At 33.2% G+C, this 17,943-nt stretch overlaps 3 protein-coding genes and 1 long non-coding RNA gene across 6 annotated transcripts; all 4 read left to right on the top strand.

Annotated features, from left to right (window-relative positions):
• Positions 1–599: 599 nt before the first annotated feature.
• Positions 600–1,232, top strand: LOC132266858 (putative FBD-associated F-box protein At5g56440; the record flags this gene model as incomplete). Its single annotated transcript, XM_059767859.1, has 1 exon — positions 600–1,232. A coding segment is annotated over one exon (633 nt), but the record flags the coding sequence as incomplete, so codon positions are not given.
• A 6-nt stretch (positions 1,233–1,238) lies between these two features.
• On the top strand, positions 1,239–2,589 carry LOC132266857 (putative F-box/FBD/LRR-repeat protein At5g22670). Its single transcript, XM_059767858.1, has 3 exons — positions 1,239–1,517; positions 1,661–1,813; positions 1,900–2,589. Exons 1-3 carry the CDS (start codon positions 1,239–1,241, stop codon positions 2,194–2,196), a joined length of 729 nt encoding a protein of 242 aa, XP_059623841.1. The 3' UTR covers positions 2,197–2,589.
• A 917-nt stretch (positions 2,590–3,506) lies between these two features.
• LOC132266856 (uncharacterized) lies at positions 3,507–10,181 on the top strand. Of its 2 annotated transcripts, XR_009468728.1 has the most exons (4): positions 3,507–3,695; positions 4,279–4,339; positions 4,990–6,650; positions 7,606–10,181. It is a non-coding gene; the product is annotated as an uncharacterized LOC132266856 (long non-coding RNA). The 2 variants fall into 2 exon arrangements; XR_009468727.1 differs by having other exon boundaries at positions 4,990–10,180.
• Positions 10,182–11,632: 1,451 nt separating this feature from the next.
• LOC132266855 (uncharacterized) lies at positions 11,633–17,042 on the top strand. 2 transcript variants are annotated; one of them, XM_059767857.1, is made up of 11 exons: positions 11,633–11,762; positions 12,279–12,325; positions 12,761–12,844; positions 12,958–13,074; positions 13,418–13,942; positions 14,024–14,382; positions 14,460–14,559; positions 14,738–14,797; positions 15,275–15,358; positions 15,495–15,611; positions 16,258–17,042. In XM_059767857.1, exons 2-11 carry the CDS (start codon positions 12,290–12,292, stop codon positions 16,561–16,563), a joined length of 1,788 nt encoding a protein of 595 aa, XP_059623840.1. In that variant the 5' UTR covers positions 11,633–11,762; positions 12,279–12,289; the 3' UTR covers positions 16,564–17,042. The 2 variants fall into 2 exon arrangements, with proteins under 2 accessions (XP_059623840.1, XP_059623839.1); XM_059767856.1 differs by having other exon boundaries at positions 11,634–12,149.
• Positions 17,043–17,943: the final 901 nt, after the last annotated feature.

Genomic DNA, 17,943 nt, shown 5'->3' with positions numbered 1-17,943 from the left:
GTTTCCTATTTTCTCTATCTAATCATATTTCAATTCATCTACCAAGAAATTAAATTTTTATGTATTCACAATTTCAGTGTAGGTAAGCTTTTACGTCTGTATAAAGTAATTTTTCTTCTAATTTTTCTATAGATTCCGAATATGTTTTGTCATTTGGATTATATATGATCCATTGTAGTATCAATTTCATAATTTACCAAGTGGTTCCACATTCAAAACTCTGGAACAAGTAGTGTTTGTCAAAAGTCCTGTGTGGGGCTATTTTCGTACAAAGGCCAGTCACATGTAACTTCTATCTTCAGATGAATTAGGGTAGAAGAAAGAGCCCAAGTGATTGAAGCTCTTTGTACTGTAAATTATTTTCTTGGTACAAAATTCTCAATAATCTCATGTACTTGTCATCATATTTTTTTTGTTTTTTTTTTTTTTTTTTTTTGGTGCTCGCGAATGACACATACTAATTTTTTTCTTGTGATCCCAAATACTTGACCTTACAGCACTGTAGAGTTAGGAGGTACAAAATTCCCAATAATCTCATTTCTTATCTATTTTTGCATTACAGATTCATGGCTTCAATGTCAAACCATGAGGGATCTTAAAAGAAAGTGAGAAAAATTCTCAAGAAGGTGGATAGGATCAGCAGCTTGCCAGACTCACTACTTGTTCACATTCTTTCTTTCCTACCAACAATAGACGCAGTCGGAACCAGCATACTGTCGTCAAGATGGAAGCACCTCTGGGCTTATGTTCCCACTCTAGACTTCGATGTCTACTTGCCGTTTGGAGAATGTTATTCAGATATGAACTTTGTTGATCGTGTACTTTTCAATCATGAATTGCCTTGCATTCAGAAGTTTCGTGTGAACTGTGTGGAAGAAAATGATTTATCAAGAATATATACATGGATTAGTGTAGCCATAAAACGTGGTGTTCAAGAACTTGAAATCTTTATTAAACAAGGCGAATGGGATTTTAGGTGCCCTTTAAGCCTCTTCACTTGCCCAACATTGGTAGTCTTGAAACTGGGATTTCATGTAAGTTTAAGTACTGTTCCTCGCTCGGTCCATTTTAAAAGTCTTAAGGTCCTCCATGTTTCATTTAATTTTCCGGACAATGGATTGACCCAAAATCTTTTCTGGAATTGCCCTGTTCTTGAAGATTTGTTTATTGAAGGATATGTTTACAATTATGATGAACTAACTTTCAATCTCTCAACGCGGGCACCTCTTTAGAGTTTTATGTTAGATTTGGAAGGTTATCATGCAGACGCAACTTCTAAATATAGTTCGAAAGAAATTGTGATCAATTCACCGGGTCTTGAGTGTCTTACTCTCCATGAAGATTACTTGCCTTGTTATGTGCTAGAGAACCTAACCTCGTTGGTTAAAGCAGATGTTGATGTTGGACACTGCTGTATAAAGACCAAGTCAACTGAACAACATGCTGATCGTGTACTTGTGCTACTCAGGAAAATTTGTAATATCAAATATCTATCTCTAGGTGCTCGCACCATGGGGGTAAGCTTGCAATTCTTTTCTTGATAATATTTAGTGTTCAATTTGTAATTCCTTTTTAATTAAGTTTGTTATTGCTGTTATTTTTAAAATTTGATCTAGTATATTTATAGCAATTCCATAACTTATGCTCATGTCTTATTAAGGCTATCGACCATGCTGTTGACAATAAACTGCTTTTATTCACTAATATGATTCGTTTGGAGCTGGTTGTTCACAATTGCTATGGCTGGAAACGTCTACTACACTTGCTCAATAGCATGCCTAACCTAGTACATCTTGTTTTGTACAAATTTAAGGTGACTAAATTAACATATAAGAAGATTTTGAAGTATGTATTTAGTTTTTGATTCACAGTTTCTAAACTTTTGATTTCTGTCTCTAGAACTGCGAAGACAATGTTTCTGAGGGTTTCAATTTTGTTGAACAAGAAGTGGTGCCTTGTTGTCTCTTGATGTATCTCCAAGAAATTGGATTTCATTCATTTCGGGGGCTGAGTGATGAGCTGAAGCTGATAGAGTACTTTTTGAAAAATGCCAAAGTATTGCATAGAATGAAAATTTCTACTGATGAGTTAGAAGAAAAGCAAGAGAGCGAGTTTCGCGAGAAAGTGCTAATGTTTCCAAGGAGTTCAATACTCTGTCAAATTTTACACCACAATATTATGCTGAAGCCGAGATAATTATCCCAGAATGCATTGTGGAGCTCACACGCGGGAGAGATCTATTGCCCACTCGGCATCTATAGAATTGTTCTCCTTGATAAAATTTTCTGTCATGTAACCAAGTTGGCTCTTATTTTTGGGTACCTGTATATTGAGTCAGTAATAGTTACATGTGTTCGATGTCTCTTCGACTGTTTCAATTTTGTAGGTTTTGTTCAATTCTAATTCTCAACCATAATCTGTCCTCGACTCTTTGCTATTGAATATATAGTCCTTGTATAATCATTGTTCAGCTTAAACCTGAGGCTTGTCAACTGAAGCATATTGTATTGTAAACTCTTGAGCCTGACAAGATCCATTTGGTTTTAGTAGGGTTTGCTTTAGATAATGTAATAATGTTTCCAATTAACATATCTGACCGAAAAAAGTTATGGTTGTAGTTCCAAAACATTGGAGGAACTTATTGAACTGTTGATGGTGGTGAGCTCGTGATTTCCATGATCAGTCCAGTTTATAGCGGCAAAATTAACTAAACGGGTTAATCGTGTCGACCCGTTTATGATGCGAACCCGTTTAAGGTCAACACAAATCCATTTAACTCGTGTTGGCAAGTTGTGTCAAACTTTGTCACCCCTAGCGGTAATGCGAAAACGGTAAAATTAAATCACAAATAGTAAAAATTTGAGTGAAAGCACGCGCGGAGCGAGAGTGCTCTCAAAGCGTGAGATCGATCGGCTAAGTCTGTAGTCTATACCTTCAAGTGCATGTATGTTCTTGCTTTTCTTGCTTTGAAATTGAAATATAGTGTTTTTTTATTTACAATGTTGCTGTAAGTGCAGAGAAGACTCAAGTAAAAACCAAACCTACCACAATAGAAAAGAACATTAAGAAAAGTTAATGTGTTTAAATATACACTAATTAATAGTGTAAATAAATTTGTACAAGAATTCCTTTTCTTTTTTTTTATAGAAGTTTGTTCTTTTAAAAATTTCACATTTCCTATCAATTTAACCCATAATATATAAAATCCAAATTTTTTTAAAATTATAAATTAATAGAACTATATATTAAAAGTAAGATAAAAGTATAATTAAAATTTATAATGATTGATTATTTAAATTGATTTACTGAAATATTTAAAAATTAATTTTATTTGTAAGGACAATTATAATACATGTCATAATACTAGTATCTAACAAAACAATTTACTTAAGCATTAAAACAACTTATAAAAAAAATCTTTAAAAAAATTGTCCTAAAAATATTGCCACCACAAGGTTTTTCTTATTTATTTTTTCTTTGTTAAATGTGTCCAGAGGGCGCCAAAGTTTCGGGGCTACAATCGTACGACATCGTTTTCTCACTGTCTCTCTTCAATTAGCAGAGACGTTTCTCACCCTCCTTTACTCTCTCCCTCTCTTCAATAGCAGAGAACAACGTTCGATCCCAGCCATTAGAGCCGCCGACAACCACCGACTTCTCGCCGGAAAGCCACCGTCGCTCACTCTCCATCACTGGTAAGAGCACTCACATTTTATATGGGAATTTGTCCGATTTACAGTTACTGGATTTTGAGGTTTCAATTTGGTGCTCAGGGTTTCAAGAATGAGTTGGGTTTATTTAGAGTTCCTATGTAAACTCGATTTGAATGCTTCATAGATTAAAAAATCTTTTTTTATGTTTAGGGTTTCAAGAAATCATTAGGTAGATAATTAAAAGATAGTTACAAATGACTCAACATGATGCCTATTTTGGGCCTCTCTTTAATTTTCATTCCTCAGATCAGTTTTTTTAGTCATATTAAATGGTTAAAAAGGGATATCAGCCATATATATCTCCACTCCACGATTGAAACCCTAAAACCCAAATCCCCCTTTTGTATACCAGCCTTACATAAGCCTGCAATCGGAGAACCCTAATTTTACATAAGTGATTATTGTTCACTGCTTGTTTAATCTCTATTACGGAAGTGGCTTAGTCTTATACCTAATTTTGTTCTCATGGGACTATACGTACGAATATTTGATTGATTCAAATGATATTTAGTCCATATCATAATTATGATGGAAGGAAATTCATTAACTGATTTGAAATGAACAGGTGAATTAGACAAAGAACGGCCCAAGTGTTAGAATCAAGCAGGAAGACCAACCATCTCCATGTAAGACTTTTCCTTCTTTGAGCTCTGTCTCTGTGTGCATTTTCAGTACTAAACACTCTATATAATTTCATATACTTGCAATTATTTTAATTTTTTGGTGCTCACAAATAACGCCCACTCATTTTTGTTTGGGACTCAATCTTTCACGATGAAAATTTGAGCAGTTACATTGACTACAATCACTTTGAATTATCTTGTGGAACAATCAAAAAATTGTTTTCACCTTCAATCGTAATTAACTTGCATAGAAAATTTTATGAAAACAATTTGGACAAATTAGATTTAGGGTTTTTACTTATATGGATTAATTGGGTTTGAGGTAACTAGATGAATTCAAAGCTTTTGATTTTGTGAGATTTTACGATTATTTTTAAGTACAAAACCCAAATATATATGTGTTAAAGAGTTTTTAGGGTAAATTGTGATTAGATGGTATGATAGCAATAATATGTTGATTGATTTTTTTATACCTTGACAAACAAACATGCACCTAATTTTGTCCTCATAGAAACTTGAAGTTCAGTGACTTTGAAAGGTAGATAAATAATTATCAGACAATAGCTTTGATTGATTCAAATGCTATTTTAGCCATATCATAATTATGATTGAAGTTTCCCTTTTTTTTTTTTTTTTTGCCCGGGAATACAAAGGAAGCTAAGCAGAAAAGGGAAAATTGGCCTTTAAGGCTTTAAGAAGCTAAGCCAGGCGGAGAATAAGTCCTAGATTAGTTCTGAAGACATGTCTTGCAGGTTTTGCAACCCATTGAGAGAGAAGATGGGTTGGTCTATTAGCAAACCTTGGAGCCCAAACAAGTTAGATATTGGGACAGGCCTTCAAAAGGAGTTTTACATCTTCAACAATTACATGGGAGAGTTTGCTTGTCGCCCATAAAAAAACAACGTTGAGGAGAAATTATTAAATGGTTCGGGACCATGTGATCCCGGTCTTTCACAAGCTGTCACACAATCAAATAATTTTCAACGTTGAGACAATCTAAAAATTTCTCAATGTTGAGACAATCTGTTTCAGCAGCAACATAATTATACCCCCACAGGACAAGTGATTCAGAGTGCTTGACCTTGTAAAAGGAAGGAGGTGACCCGAACGGCATAATCCTTATGATCTTAGAGAAATTTGAACCTTCCACTTTTATTTAAAATATGAGAAAAATACCACTAAACTAGTCTTTAGTATTCTGATTTTTCAACCCTAATTGTTTTGACATAAAGTATTTTTCAGAAAACATTTTTATAATTTTTTATACGTAGTTGTAATTTAAAATTGTCAAATTATTTTACCTGTAAAATAAATCCCTCTAAAACAACGAAAATGACTTGCATTTCAAAGTAGTGATTTCATTTATAATTATATCGATGTAGTGAGTTAAAATTATTATTATTATTATTATTATTATTATTATTATATATATATATAATGGTATATTATATTATTCTTTTATTTCATTTTTTGATATATCAATGTTATATCTTTGTTTTATTTTTTTGAGATTTTATTGTATCTAGCGGAAGAGCTACCTAGCACAGTCATGTCAATAGACAAATTTTCTTGGGCAGCCTTTCAAATTTTGTATCAACTTTGTACAATTATTTATTTTCAGTTATTTAAAAAATTAAACCAAGCAACATATTACCTTCTGTAGTTTTTAAGTTTTTTTTAATATGTCCCTTTTTTTTCTTATTTTCTTTTAAAGGAATGTTAAGACTTTTCTGTCTAATGATTTAGTGTGGTTTTACTATTGAGTATAAAGTATAAAATCAAAATAAATAGATATTAGAGGATATGAATATTAAAATAACAAAAAATAATTATTAGAAAAAAAAAAAAAAAAAAAAAAAAAAAAAAAAAAACCCCAACTTTGTTGGTGTCATTGATAAAAATATAAAGTATTTTCTTTTAAAAAGAAATTGGGTTTACACTAAAATCCTCTAATTGCTCGTTTTGTTTTTAAAAATTATTTTGAGCTCTTCAAACGGTGTTAATAAAAAGTATGAAATTATTAATTTACCCACATTAATATTTTAATATAAATTTGTATAAAACTGAAATTAAGAAAAGAAAAGCAAAAAAATTCCTTGCATCAATTGGACAGAGGGAGAAACTGGAGGATCGTTTTTTCATTTTGTTCAAACACATTTCAATTCAGAGGAGGAAGAAAGGGACGATTAGGGTTTTGGTTATCTGTTCAACACACTTGGATAGTTGGAGAGAGGAAGTGGAGGACTAGGGTTTCACTCTTCCATTTTCATCGCTCTTCAACACAGTGGCAGAGAGACGAGGAAATTATTTGATGGTAAGAAAGACTAACAAAACACCTTCTTTGTTATGTTCTTCGGTGCCTATTAGGAGCTTTGTTTGTTAGGAATTCATGTTATTGTGCATCCTTTCTTATGTAACTGTCATATGGCTATGCTATAGCATATACTTTATTCCATGTTGAGCCATCATGATTGATAGTTATTGTTACTCTGCTTTTCTTAGCTAAAATGCTCAATAGTTATATGTGTTCATTGTCTGTTCAACAGTTCCAGTTTTTTAGGTTCCCTCAGCTTCAGATTCTCAGCTATATTCTGTTCTTGACTACTAGTTATTGAATACAATCCCTCTAATGAATGAACATGGTCTAGGATTGATCAGCTTAAACCTATTAAAGTTTATAAGGCGTGTCAACTGAAGCATATTTTATTGTAAATTCATGGGCCTGTCAAGATCCATCTAGTTTTGTTGTTTCCAATCAACATATGACTCGATAAATGACCCCAACCCAGTCCAACCTAACCTATTGCCACTCCTTAGAGTTACATATTTGGTGTATTTTAGTCTTTTAATCCTCTTATAATACAGTACTTTTGTTAAATTTGTGTAGGCTGTATATATGTTTTTATACGTAATTAATATTGTCTGGGTGAATTTCTTGTAAAGAACGTAGGTGGAATGAGTGGTAAGAGACATGTAATTACATAATCACTTGATTTATTTATCATTAAGTACTGGTTTGAGTAATCAAGTAAGATTGATATTATCTGTTGCTTCAGTTCCAATCACGAGCATACTTTTTTAGTTTTAGTTCCAAAATATGGGGTAACTTTCTGAGTTGATGATGGTGGTGACTGGTGAGCTCGAGGCATTAAATGTTCAGTCCAATTTGTTGTCCACACATGCTAGTGTTTGTCTGTGCCCACTGCACAAGCCTTCCATAGCCTCTAAAGATTGTTAAGAGTGCTGTAACATTCTTGCTATGATGACAGCTTGCAAAAAGGTATGTTAGCAAAAGGTTGAAGACAATTGTTTCACAGGTTGAATGAGGATTGCCCACATCGAATGAGATAAGCCTCAGAGCATCCAATGATAAACAATCTTCACAAGACACGAACGACAATCAATTGTCATTTGGCATGCCAAATTTTGCTCAGAATGAGAGGGCGGATATTGACAAGGTTCAACTCCCACTCCGTGTACAGAATGATGGCGACGACAGAGAATAATGCCGGTACTGGTGTTGGGGACTCGCCGAGCAATCAGGGAAAGATTAAAATCATTCTTGATTGGGATTTTTAGGGACCATCCTTCTAAAGGGCTGGCAATGCATGCCAAATAGATTGGGTTTTTTAGGGACCATCGTCCTAGAGCTGGCAGTGCATGCCAAAACTGCAGCTAGAAAGGGACCTAACCAACCCTACAACATAACTCACTTTCCTACCATTTTTTGTTTGTTTTCCTCTCACAATCTGTTGCCATTTTCTTTCATTCTAATGTTTTCTATTCCATTTTGTTATCAGTCCAGCCAATCAAATTGATGGTTGTGGGCTTGCTGTAGAGGGAGGGACCAATAGAAGGTGGTCCAATTCCATAATTTTTTCATATACAACACATCCAACAGCAAATACTGACTAGTCATTCTCTGGGGTCTAGGTCTATTGGTACCCTCTTGTGCCTTGGACAATGATTTGTATGAGATGATTGAGAAAGCTATAATTGTACATTAAGTACCAGATGATGGCGGTGATATTGGACTTATGGTTTGTGAATATATATTTCTTCTAGGCTGACTTTTATGCTAGGGAAATAACAAAATCGATGACATGAGTCGGTCACAGGTGTCACAAAGACACGCTATGGGTTGTGAATATATATTTTCTTTTAGACCGACTTTTATGCTATGAAAATAACAAAATTGACGACATGACTAGTAAGGTCACGAGCGTCACACAAGCGTGGGGGCGTCATGCCTATGCGTGATCGAGTGTCGGTTACAATAGCAGTACTCTTTATGCTAAGATAATTCTGACCTCTCTCAGCAGAGATCTATGTTGTCCATGCCCTACCAAGTACCATACCAACCAGCAGGTAATTCCCAAACTTATTATATTTCAAGAAAACATGCAAATGCTAGGAAGGTTTTGCATGCTAAATGTTTACTAATGGAGAGCACGCCTGACGTGCATTAATAGAACATAGTTAGGAAGAGAGACCTTATAAGGGGAGTCCTTTTCCTCCGTCACACAACCAAATGTGTCATATGAGAAAAGCTTAAAAATGACAACATTATATTGAAGGTCGGGCATTTAAAGAGCTGATTAGTTTGTTACTCAGAAAACAGTTCTCTAATAATTAAAAAAATTAAAAACATGCCTTCTTTAACTGAGTTTTCAAAAAACAGAATTAAGCAGAAATTTTGTATAATTTTTTGGATTTTCAATTCTTTGGAAACAAAAAAATTGTTTACGAGTAACGAACTAAGTAGACCCTAATTGTTCTGAGTTTGGGAATATGAATCTTATAATTTATATATGTGACATGTTATTGATTTTAAATAATAAAAATTTTTCCCCTTTCTTGGCAATATGGTAATCTATGGGCATGTCAGTCTTCATGCCATGGTTCCATCAAGTCCCAAAACCAAATCTAAAATTTGATCCTCACAAAGCTGATGAATGGATCAGAAAGATTGGGACTTGGAAGACCTCTTTCTGTGGCATGTGGCTCTGCTTTTCGCCCTTTTTCACACTTTTTGCTTCGGTCTCATGATGCATGGGGCCCAAAGTTTTGTGATAACATTATGGACCACACAAGCACATAGTAAAAAGAAAGATTTGGATCATGTACCATATGAATTCACAAATAAATACCCCATTGTGAATTTAATTTTCCTAGTTCTTATATCTATTCTACAACCATAATTGTACCATGACATTTGTACTTGTGAACCATTTTCTGCCTATTTAATTTGTATTATGATATGCTTTATTGGTGGCTTATGTTTGATCAAGTCATTTAATGAAAGAATTTGTGTTCTCACTTTTCATTTTTATTATAAGCTTTGAATCTCTGATAGGCTTGCTAAAAGGTGCGCGCAATAACACCGTTCGAATTTAATACTAACCAAACACATTATAATAAAATATATGTGATGGCCTGTGATTCTCTCACTTAATTAAATAAATAGTAAAATCATTTTCCCTTTATTATAACAAACCAAATGGCAAATCCTTCCTTATGCATTATAACTAAAGGTAAATGTGTTACTTTTAAAAGTCTAAGTACATGATAAATGACCCCTCAAGTTAACATTGGCTAGTCAATGTTGTCCCATTAAACTTTTTGGATCATACAATAATTGAGCTTTTACATCTGATTTTCATAATTATGTGACATTTGATTGAGGCAGTTCCACTGCTAATTGAAAGTACTAGTTAACTAAATTGTTAAAAATAATCGTGATGCTTTAGTTTTAGAGAGTGCAAAAAAAAATAAAAATAAAAAAAATAAAAAAGAAAAGAAAAGAATGCATGTGGATCGGGATTGACTTAGTTGAAAAAAAATTGGATTATGTATCTCATAAAATATCAGGTCTTTTTTTTTTATAAAAATAAAAATAAAAATAAAAAAAAAACTTATCGAACAACAACTAAGTATGGAGGAGGAGAGAATGATTGCAGTGGCATGACGCATGACTCGTACTTCATTATCACGGCTCATACTGTAAAAGAGGACAGAAAGAGTGAGGTCTTCCTCATATGCATAAATCTTTTGAGAACTAAAAAAACTAGACTGACATGGTTCCACCACTTTAAGTTTAAGCATCATATATATATACATATATATATATAGCAATCATGTTCCAAGAGTAGGTAGAAGTAGCAAGTGTGTGTATGGGATGCACTCACGTGGTTGCTAATAATATATATATTTTTTTTTTTTTTTAACATACTAATAATATAATATGAGTATTATTACTAATTCCATGCGCCTAATCTTGTTCCTAAAATAAAAATGATGTTGATGCATTGGGAACATCTCAATGTCTACTTTAAGCTTTGAGCTACCTTTTCCTCTTTAAATTATTCATCATCTCATATAATTTCCTTATACAACTATCACCATCACCATCACCTTTTTCTCTCCCAAATATTATATTGTATAATATTAAAAAAAGAAAAGAAAAGAAAAGAAGAGAAAGCCATTAAATATATGGCTAAAAAATTTCTTTAATGAAAGTTGTTAGATGAGGTGGGAGAGATTGTTATTTTCAAATTTTAAAATCACTTGAAAAAAGAAAAGAAAAAAAAAAAAAAAATTATTCTGAGATCCAAGAATTAATAATAGCTGAGTTTACTCTATTAAATTTGAAGTACAGATCACGCATTCTAGGAGGTTACCAATTTAAATATAAACAAGAAGCAATTTATTGATTAAGTTTGAATAGTTTCATTTGAGTACGCTTTCACTGTCGCAATAATTTCTTAATTTTTAAAAGCCTTTTTGTGAACTTACCAGTGGTATGGATCTTTTTAGGATAATATTTAAGTTGTTAGTGAGAATTTATAGTGCCAAAAAGAGAGAATCAGTGATGCTAAACATGAAATTACTTCATTTCACCTTAGTTTTGATTTCTTGACATTGTTCCTTCACCTTTTTCTCTCTTTATGTTGAAGATTAATTAAAAAAGTTATCACTTTCCAAATAAATAAAAGAACTAAATAACAAAAATAAATATAGTATGGTACCTAATATTAGATTTGCTACCTTCTCAATTTTTATTTTTCAGAGTTTTGGAAATTTAAAAAAAAAAGAAAAAGTCAATCTCATACTTGGTATGAGGAAAGAGTAGAGGAAGATAAAATTTCCAAAAATTTCCCCTCTTATCATTTTTTTTTTTCCTTCCAACCAAACAGGGGATGAAAAAAAACAAAAAAATTCAAAATCAACTTTCTTTTCCGTTTTTATTCCTCTATTTTGTCTGTCTTCATTTTTTCAATTTCTCTCTTTTATAGTAGTTCTTTTATTCCCTTCCCTTCCCTTCTCCTCCTCCTTATCTACCATCCTTTCCCTTCTCTCTCTCCTCTCTCTTTCTCTCTCTAGAAGAATCACTGTAAGAGTGAAGACTATACAGAGTCGCACATTGGTCTGCAACTTTTATGCTCTGTTTCTTGTTACTATTAGTATTACTTATTTTTATATTCATATTCAGCATTATTTATTATTTTCTCTTTCTATGAATCTTTCTTTCATACTAAACGACAGCTTCTTCTTCTTCTCCATCTGTTACGCTTCGCGTTCTGTGACATTGAAGCTCGAAACCTCGTCGTTTTCTTCTGATTGCTCTGCTCTTTGTTGTTTTTAGTCTCTCATGCCCATCGATATTAGTAAACCCACATCACCATCTTCACCATTATCGAAAATATATATGCAGAGAAACCCATTAATGCCTCTGGGTCTCATTTGCTTTCCACTTTCCCGCCTTTTCTCTCTCCCTCTCTAGAATCGAATGAAATTTTCTCTACAGTGTGTGGTCTGTTCTCTTACTCTATATTTTTTAAATATATATAGATATATATATGTTTTATCTCTTCTTCTTTTTTTTTGTCAATTACTGTGAATTAATATGTTTTTCAACATTTTCTCTGTTTTTTTTTTTCAGGAAAATAAGAGATGGGTACCAGAGTTCGTAATTTGAATCCTAAGGAAGTGAGTTTATTTTTATTTTTATTTTTGGGTTGTTGAGTTTGATTTAATTTGTAAAAATTTCGAATTACAATAAAAATTGTTGAGTTTGGAGACTAAATCTGAAAGGTACCTGAGAGTTGAATTGTTTTGCTTTTGATACTAATTTGATTTGGGTTTTTTTCAAATATCTAATGAAAACTATATCATTGAAGGTCCCTCATTTTTGTTTTTTTCTTTTCAAAATTTAAATGTTGTCTATTTTCAATTATTTAATGTGTTAATTTGTGAAGTGGACTTGTTGAGTTGGAAAAGTTAGGCACTTTTTGATCCAAATCTGAATTGGGTTCTGTAAAATTCTCAAGAAACGAATAATTTCTTTTTAGTTTCTTTACTTCACAATTCACATGCTCATTTTGTTTATTTTTAAATTTTTATGACTTGAATTTTTCATAGCAGAAGATGAACAGAAATTTACCAGGTGCTGAGAAATCCATAGCGTATCGATCCAGAAGAGAAAGAAAATTGGCTTTACTACAAGATGTAAATCACATTGTCTATACAAATATTTGGTTTCATTCCATTTTTAGTTTCATTTTTAGCTTTTGTTCTTATTAATTTATTTATTAAATATTATTATTTTTACCAATTTGCAGGTTGATAAGCTGAAGAAGAAGCTAAGACATGAAGAGAATGTTCACAAAGCATTGGAGAGGGCTTTTAAGAGACCTTTAGGAGCTCTGCCTCGCCTTCCTCCGTATCTCCCACCATATGTTAGTATCAATGTTATTCAATTTCACCCCTCACTATGTTAGATCTGTCATTTACTCGTTTTCGTAGAAGAAAAATTTTCAATTTAGCTATAATGTCCTTAATTTTTTAAAATTTCGATAAATATAGACTCACATTCAACCTAGTTTTGGTGTTACCAAAGGGTTAATGACACAATGTGGAAGTCTGTGATGAGAAATATGACATATCCAAATGAAATCGACACTCAAGTCAATCCATATTGTCTTTAATTTGGGAAATTTCAATGTATATATATATATACACACATACAGATTAATTTGGAGTGTATTAGTTTAATTTAGAATGTGGAATTTAATACTGTAGACACTGGAGCTTCTTGCTGAAGTAGCTGTTTTGGAGGAGGAGGTTGTTCGGCTCGAAGTGGAGGTTGTTAATTTTAGGCAAGGACTATATCAGCAAGCTGTATGCGTATCATCCATGAGGAATGCGGATACTTCTATTGATTTCTATGACCTCGTTTCAAATAGAAGTTCCAAACAGGAGGAATCAAAATGTCTGTCCCAAAATGAAGCCAATTCAGTGTCATCCACGGCCAGGGTTTTACCTTCTCTTTCCAGAAGTGCTTCAAGAAGAAAGCTATCGTTCTCTGATGCTGCATCTGATTTAATGAGGCATTGTTCTGATAGGCCAACGAGTGTGAAACAAGCTGTGAAGAAGCTCAATTCCTTGTCGGAAGATGCACGTGGGAAAGAGAATTGGTCGTGTTCCAATTCTGCCAAGGACAAGCAATCCCCAGAAAAGAAGATCCCCACAATCAAAACCCCAGTTAAGAGACTACCAATAATGCCCGAATCAGTTGAAAAAAGTATTGATCCTCCGAAACTGCAGGTATATGATGATTGGTAGTTTTATCTAAGAATTATTCTCGATCTCTTAGTATTCGAATTAATCTTGGTTCTGATGGTACAGCTAGAGTGCAGATTAGTGGACCAGGGAAGTGCACAGGACAGCTCTTCTGGCTCCTCGGATTGCACAATGCTTGAAGCAGAAAGCACGGCAAACAAAATATCTGAGGATGTCTTGAAGTGCTTGTCTAGCATCATTTTAAGGTTGAGCACATTGAAGAACAAGACAGTCCAACCGAGGATTTCTCCATCTTTAGTGGCTTTGGCTTCTAATGGAAAAGGTCTTGAAACTGAGTTTCCTTATGGTATCTGTTCAGAATTCAGAAGAGATATTGGTCCATATAAGCATCTATGTGCAATTGAAACTGGCTCAATTGATCTGAACCGAAAAACAAATGCTTCATTTCTGATCCAAAGGCTCAAGTAAGTTTTCAGGTTGTTTTCTCCTTGGGTATATATATTCTTGGTGCGCTTATTTATTGTGCTGACTAAATATTCAGGCTACTCCTTGGCAAGCTAGCATCTGTCGATTTAGAGGGCCTTACCCATAAGCAGAAGCTCGCGTTTTGGATAAACACTTATAATTCCTGCATGATGAATGTAAGAGATCTCCCTATTACTAATAGCTTCGTTAATTTTGAAACAAGAGACGAAGAAGAACGTATTCAAATAAAATTGTATAACTTTTGAACATCATATGGCTTAACGAACTTCTTTGCCTTCGACCAAATTACAATACTAAGGCAAGAGTGATCTTTGTTTTCTGTTGACCTTTCAGGCATTTTTAGAGCATGGAATACCTGACAGTCCTGAAAAAGTTGTACAAGTGATGCAGAAGGTAAGATTTTCCATCATTCTTGACATTTACGATAAACTAATAACTATTTATGTTCTATTTCCTTTCACCCGTTACTTTATAGGCAAAATGGATACATGACAATATCAAATGTTATAAATCAACTCGACTGTCAATTTGATGTACTTACAATAAACTTAATTAGACCTGGTTTAGTATTTCATACTAAGCACAATGAGGTGGCATATATCAATATGCCAAGGATTTCATTATGGATGCGACTTGCGTCTGTCCATTCCCTCCAAAAATTTCTACCCCAATCTATATTGATAAATGCCACAATGAAGTGGCATATATCAATATGCCAAGGATTTCACTTCTTAAAAACTATAGTGAAAACACTAGATCATCAAGTGCATCTACCCCAATCTTGAATGCAAGGCTTCTAAATTTAAGCTCGTAATACTTTTCAATATAGCATATCGAGTCCACAACTGAATTTCAGCTATGTTTCTTCAGGCAACGATAAACATAGGGGGACATTTGCTAAATGCAATTATAATTGAGCATTTTATCCTGAGGCTGCCTTCTCATTTGAAATATGTAAGTTTCATGCCTCTTTAATGAATTTTTTGGTTTCCTCTTTTGTTGCAGAAGATAAAGCATGCTATGTAGCCTTTTTTTTTTTTTTTTTGAACAAACTTACTTTGAACAAACCCCCTTTTCCTGTTATCAATAGACTTGTCCAAAAGCTGCAAAGAACATCGAAACGAAGGCACGGAGTATATTTGGATTGGAGTGGTCTGAACCCTTGGTCTCATTTGCACTCTCCTGTGGAAGTTGGTCCTCTCCTGCTGTAAGTTTGCTGCACATTAAGATTGGTGTGTTAAAACTACAATGCAATATAACATAATTTTTTCTTAGGTACTTTTCACCAAAAAAAAAAAAAAAAAAAAAAAAAACAATTGATAAGATTATGAACCCCGCCAATGTCTTACCTAGTATTGTTGTTCGATGACATATTCTTCATAATTCATTTTGCTCGAATGTATAACTATCACTAAAGGAAATTTACATTCTTGAACTACTGGTCTGAGGTTTAGTATTAGGATCATGAGAAAGCCTTGGTAAAATTTCATTGTTGGTTATGATGAGACCAAATTTTGAAGATAAAAAGATTAGTCTGACCATTAATACCGCTCATTGAGAAAAATGCCTATGTTCTTATGATTACTTTTTCTTTCCCCTCATCACCATATTCGAGTCAATTAAATAACCAGTCATGCTTCATTCTAGGGGAAAAAAAAAAAAAATTGTCCTTTTGTAACTTTTCATCTGCACCTTATTGTTGTAATATGTAATCAGATTCAAATAAATAACCAGTCAGACTCTATAGAGTCTTACCCTACAATAATGTTGTTATAATAATATTGCCCTAATGAATTTCGATAAATATAATACATGTTTGTGTTAGTTTTGAGACAAAAATTTGTCAAATGAAGGTGAGGGTGTACACTGCATCCAAAGTTGAGAACGAGTTGGAAGCCGCAAAGAGAGACTACTTACAGGCAGCAGTTGGCATTTCAGCAACAAACAAACTAATAATTCCCAAGCTGTTGGATTGGTATCTGCTCGACTTCGCGAAAGATTTGGAAGCACTGCTTGATTGGGTCTGCTTGCAGCTACCAAGCGAACTCCGGAATGAAACATTTAGGTGCCTTAATAGGAAGAAGGGAGGAGAGCCTCTTTCACAGTTAGTAGAAATAATGCCATATAATTTCAGTTTCAGGTACCTTATAAAGCAATAAGAAGATTACATTTCCATTCATGAACCTTGATTATGAAAAGAAAATCCTCTCCTGCCATCAAGTTCGGGATGCACTTTACAAAAAAAGGTTGGGATATACTTTACAAAAAAGGTTGGGATATTTGAATATCCCAACCTTTTTGTAAAGTGCATCCCCAACTGGACGGGACAAGAACTACTGTTCCATTGGAGAGGATATTTGTCCCTTGATTATGCATATTTTGAAGAAGTTTGGAGTGGCAAGGTCTTTATACTTGATATAGTGATATGTAAGAAGAGTTGAAGGACACAATAGAATCTAGCCTCAGAGAGACGGTAGGAGAAATAATTTCTCCTTCAAATGGTGAATCTGGTGATTGGTTTTTCGAAAGATTGGTTTTGGGGAAGGGTGTAATAATGATGACTTAATTAAATTAATTCATTGTACTTTCAAATTTGTGAATTTTGGAGTGTGTAGAAGCTTTTTTCCTTTTCTCTTCATTTCGTTTTTGGTTGAGAGGGTAGTCCAACGCACAGATTGCATATTATAAATTATTGAATATTGCAAATCCAGAAAACTTCCCATATAACAGATGTACTGTATTGCATCCAGAACCTACATTGCAGATTATAGGTTTTTTTAAAATACAGGTTTTTTGAATAGGTAAGTAAAAAAAAAAAAAAGAGTTAGCCAGTGCACGAGATTATGAAGATATAGGCATGCCAATTATGTTATTCTTTCAAGGATCCAAGCCTGATATTATTCATGAATCAATTGGAAGGTCTAGGATTCTATGGAGAGTAGAGGTGGCTGGTTGATTGGGGTAGCAATTGGCTAATGGTTCATGTTCATGTTGTGTTGAGAGGATATTCAGGTTATCCTTTAGTATTGAGAATGATTATTTAAGAATGATTGTTTAAAATTAGTAATAATAAAATTATTTTTGAGAGTGAGAAAATGAAAATAATATTTTTGCTAAGTTTATATAGTTTCGAATTAAATTATGATATAAAAGGGTGTTAGTGTAATTTTAATACATAAACGGGATTGGTACAAAAAGTCTTTTTCGAACCTCAGTGTTTCTTTTTCTCCTTTTCCTGAAAGGAAGTAATAAGTATGGACTCGGACACATTCACGATATGACATGAATACACTGACTTATCAAATTCTTAAAAAATAGGATATGAACCCAAAGCCAGCATGAACATAGCTGATATAATGATGTAAATTTTCAGTTATATATCTAATGATTATGACAATTATAAAATTTTAGTTAATTTATAATTTCTATACTAAAGTTATATAAGTTAGATGAGGATGTGATTTGAATATAAAAAAGAATATATTATATTATATATAATATTACTTTCAGATTTTGTTGTTATAGTTGAATTTTTGTTC

This window comes from Cornus florida, unplaced genomic scaffold (genome assembly GCF_030987335.1).
Source record: "Cornus florida cultivar Cherokee Brave unplaced genomic scaffold, ASM3098733v1 CherokeeBrave_3.0.0_Hap2_Chr07, whole genome shotgun sequence".
Lineage (NCBI taxonomy): Eukaryota > Viridiplantae > Streptophyta > Magnoliopsida > Cornales > Cornaceae > Cornus > Cornus florida.
Note: the sequence above shows the minus strand (reverse complement) of the source record. Positions and strands in the feature narration are given on the sequence as shown.

What these genes read in the sequence shown, in the direction of transcription:
- LOC132266857 (XM_059767858.1), top strand. Translation starts at nt 1,239, where the DNA reads ATGTTAGATTTGGAAGGTTATCATGCAGACGCAACTTCTAAATATAGT. An exon ending in TAGGTGCTCGCACCATGGGG is followed by an intron (nt 1,518 to 1,660) that starts GTAAGCTTGCAA and finishes TGTCTTATTAAG; the next exon opens with GCTATCGACCATGCTGTTGA. An exon ending in TTGTTTTGTACAAATTTAAG is followed by an intron (nt 1,814 to 1,899) that starts GTGACTAAATTA and finishes TTCTGTCTCTAG; the next exon opens with AACTGCGAAGACAATGTTTC.
- LOC132266855 (XM_059767857.1), top strand. Translation starts at nt 12,290, where the DNA reads ATGGGTACCAGAGTTCGTAATTTGAATCCTAAGGAA. An exon ending in ATAATTCCTGCATGATGAAT is followed by an intron (nt 14,560 to 14,737) that starts GTAAGAGATCTC and finishes TTGACCTTTCAG; the next exon opens with GCATTTTTAGAGCATGGAAT. An exon ending in TTGTACAAGTGATGCAGAAG is followed by an intron (nt 14,798 to 15,274) that starts GTAAGATTTTCC and finishes ATGTTTCTTCAG; the next exon opens with GCAACGATAAACATAGGGGG.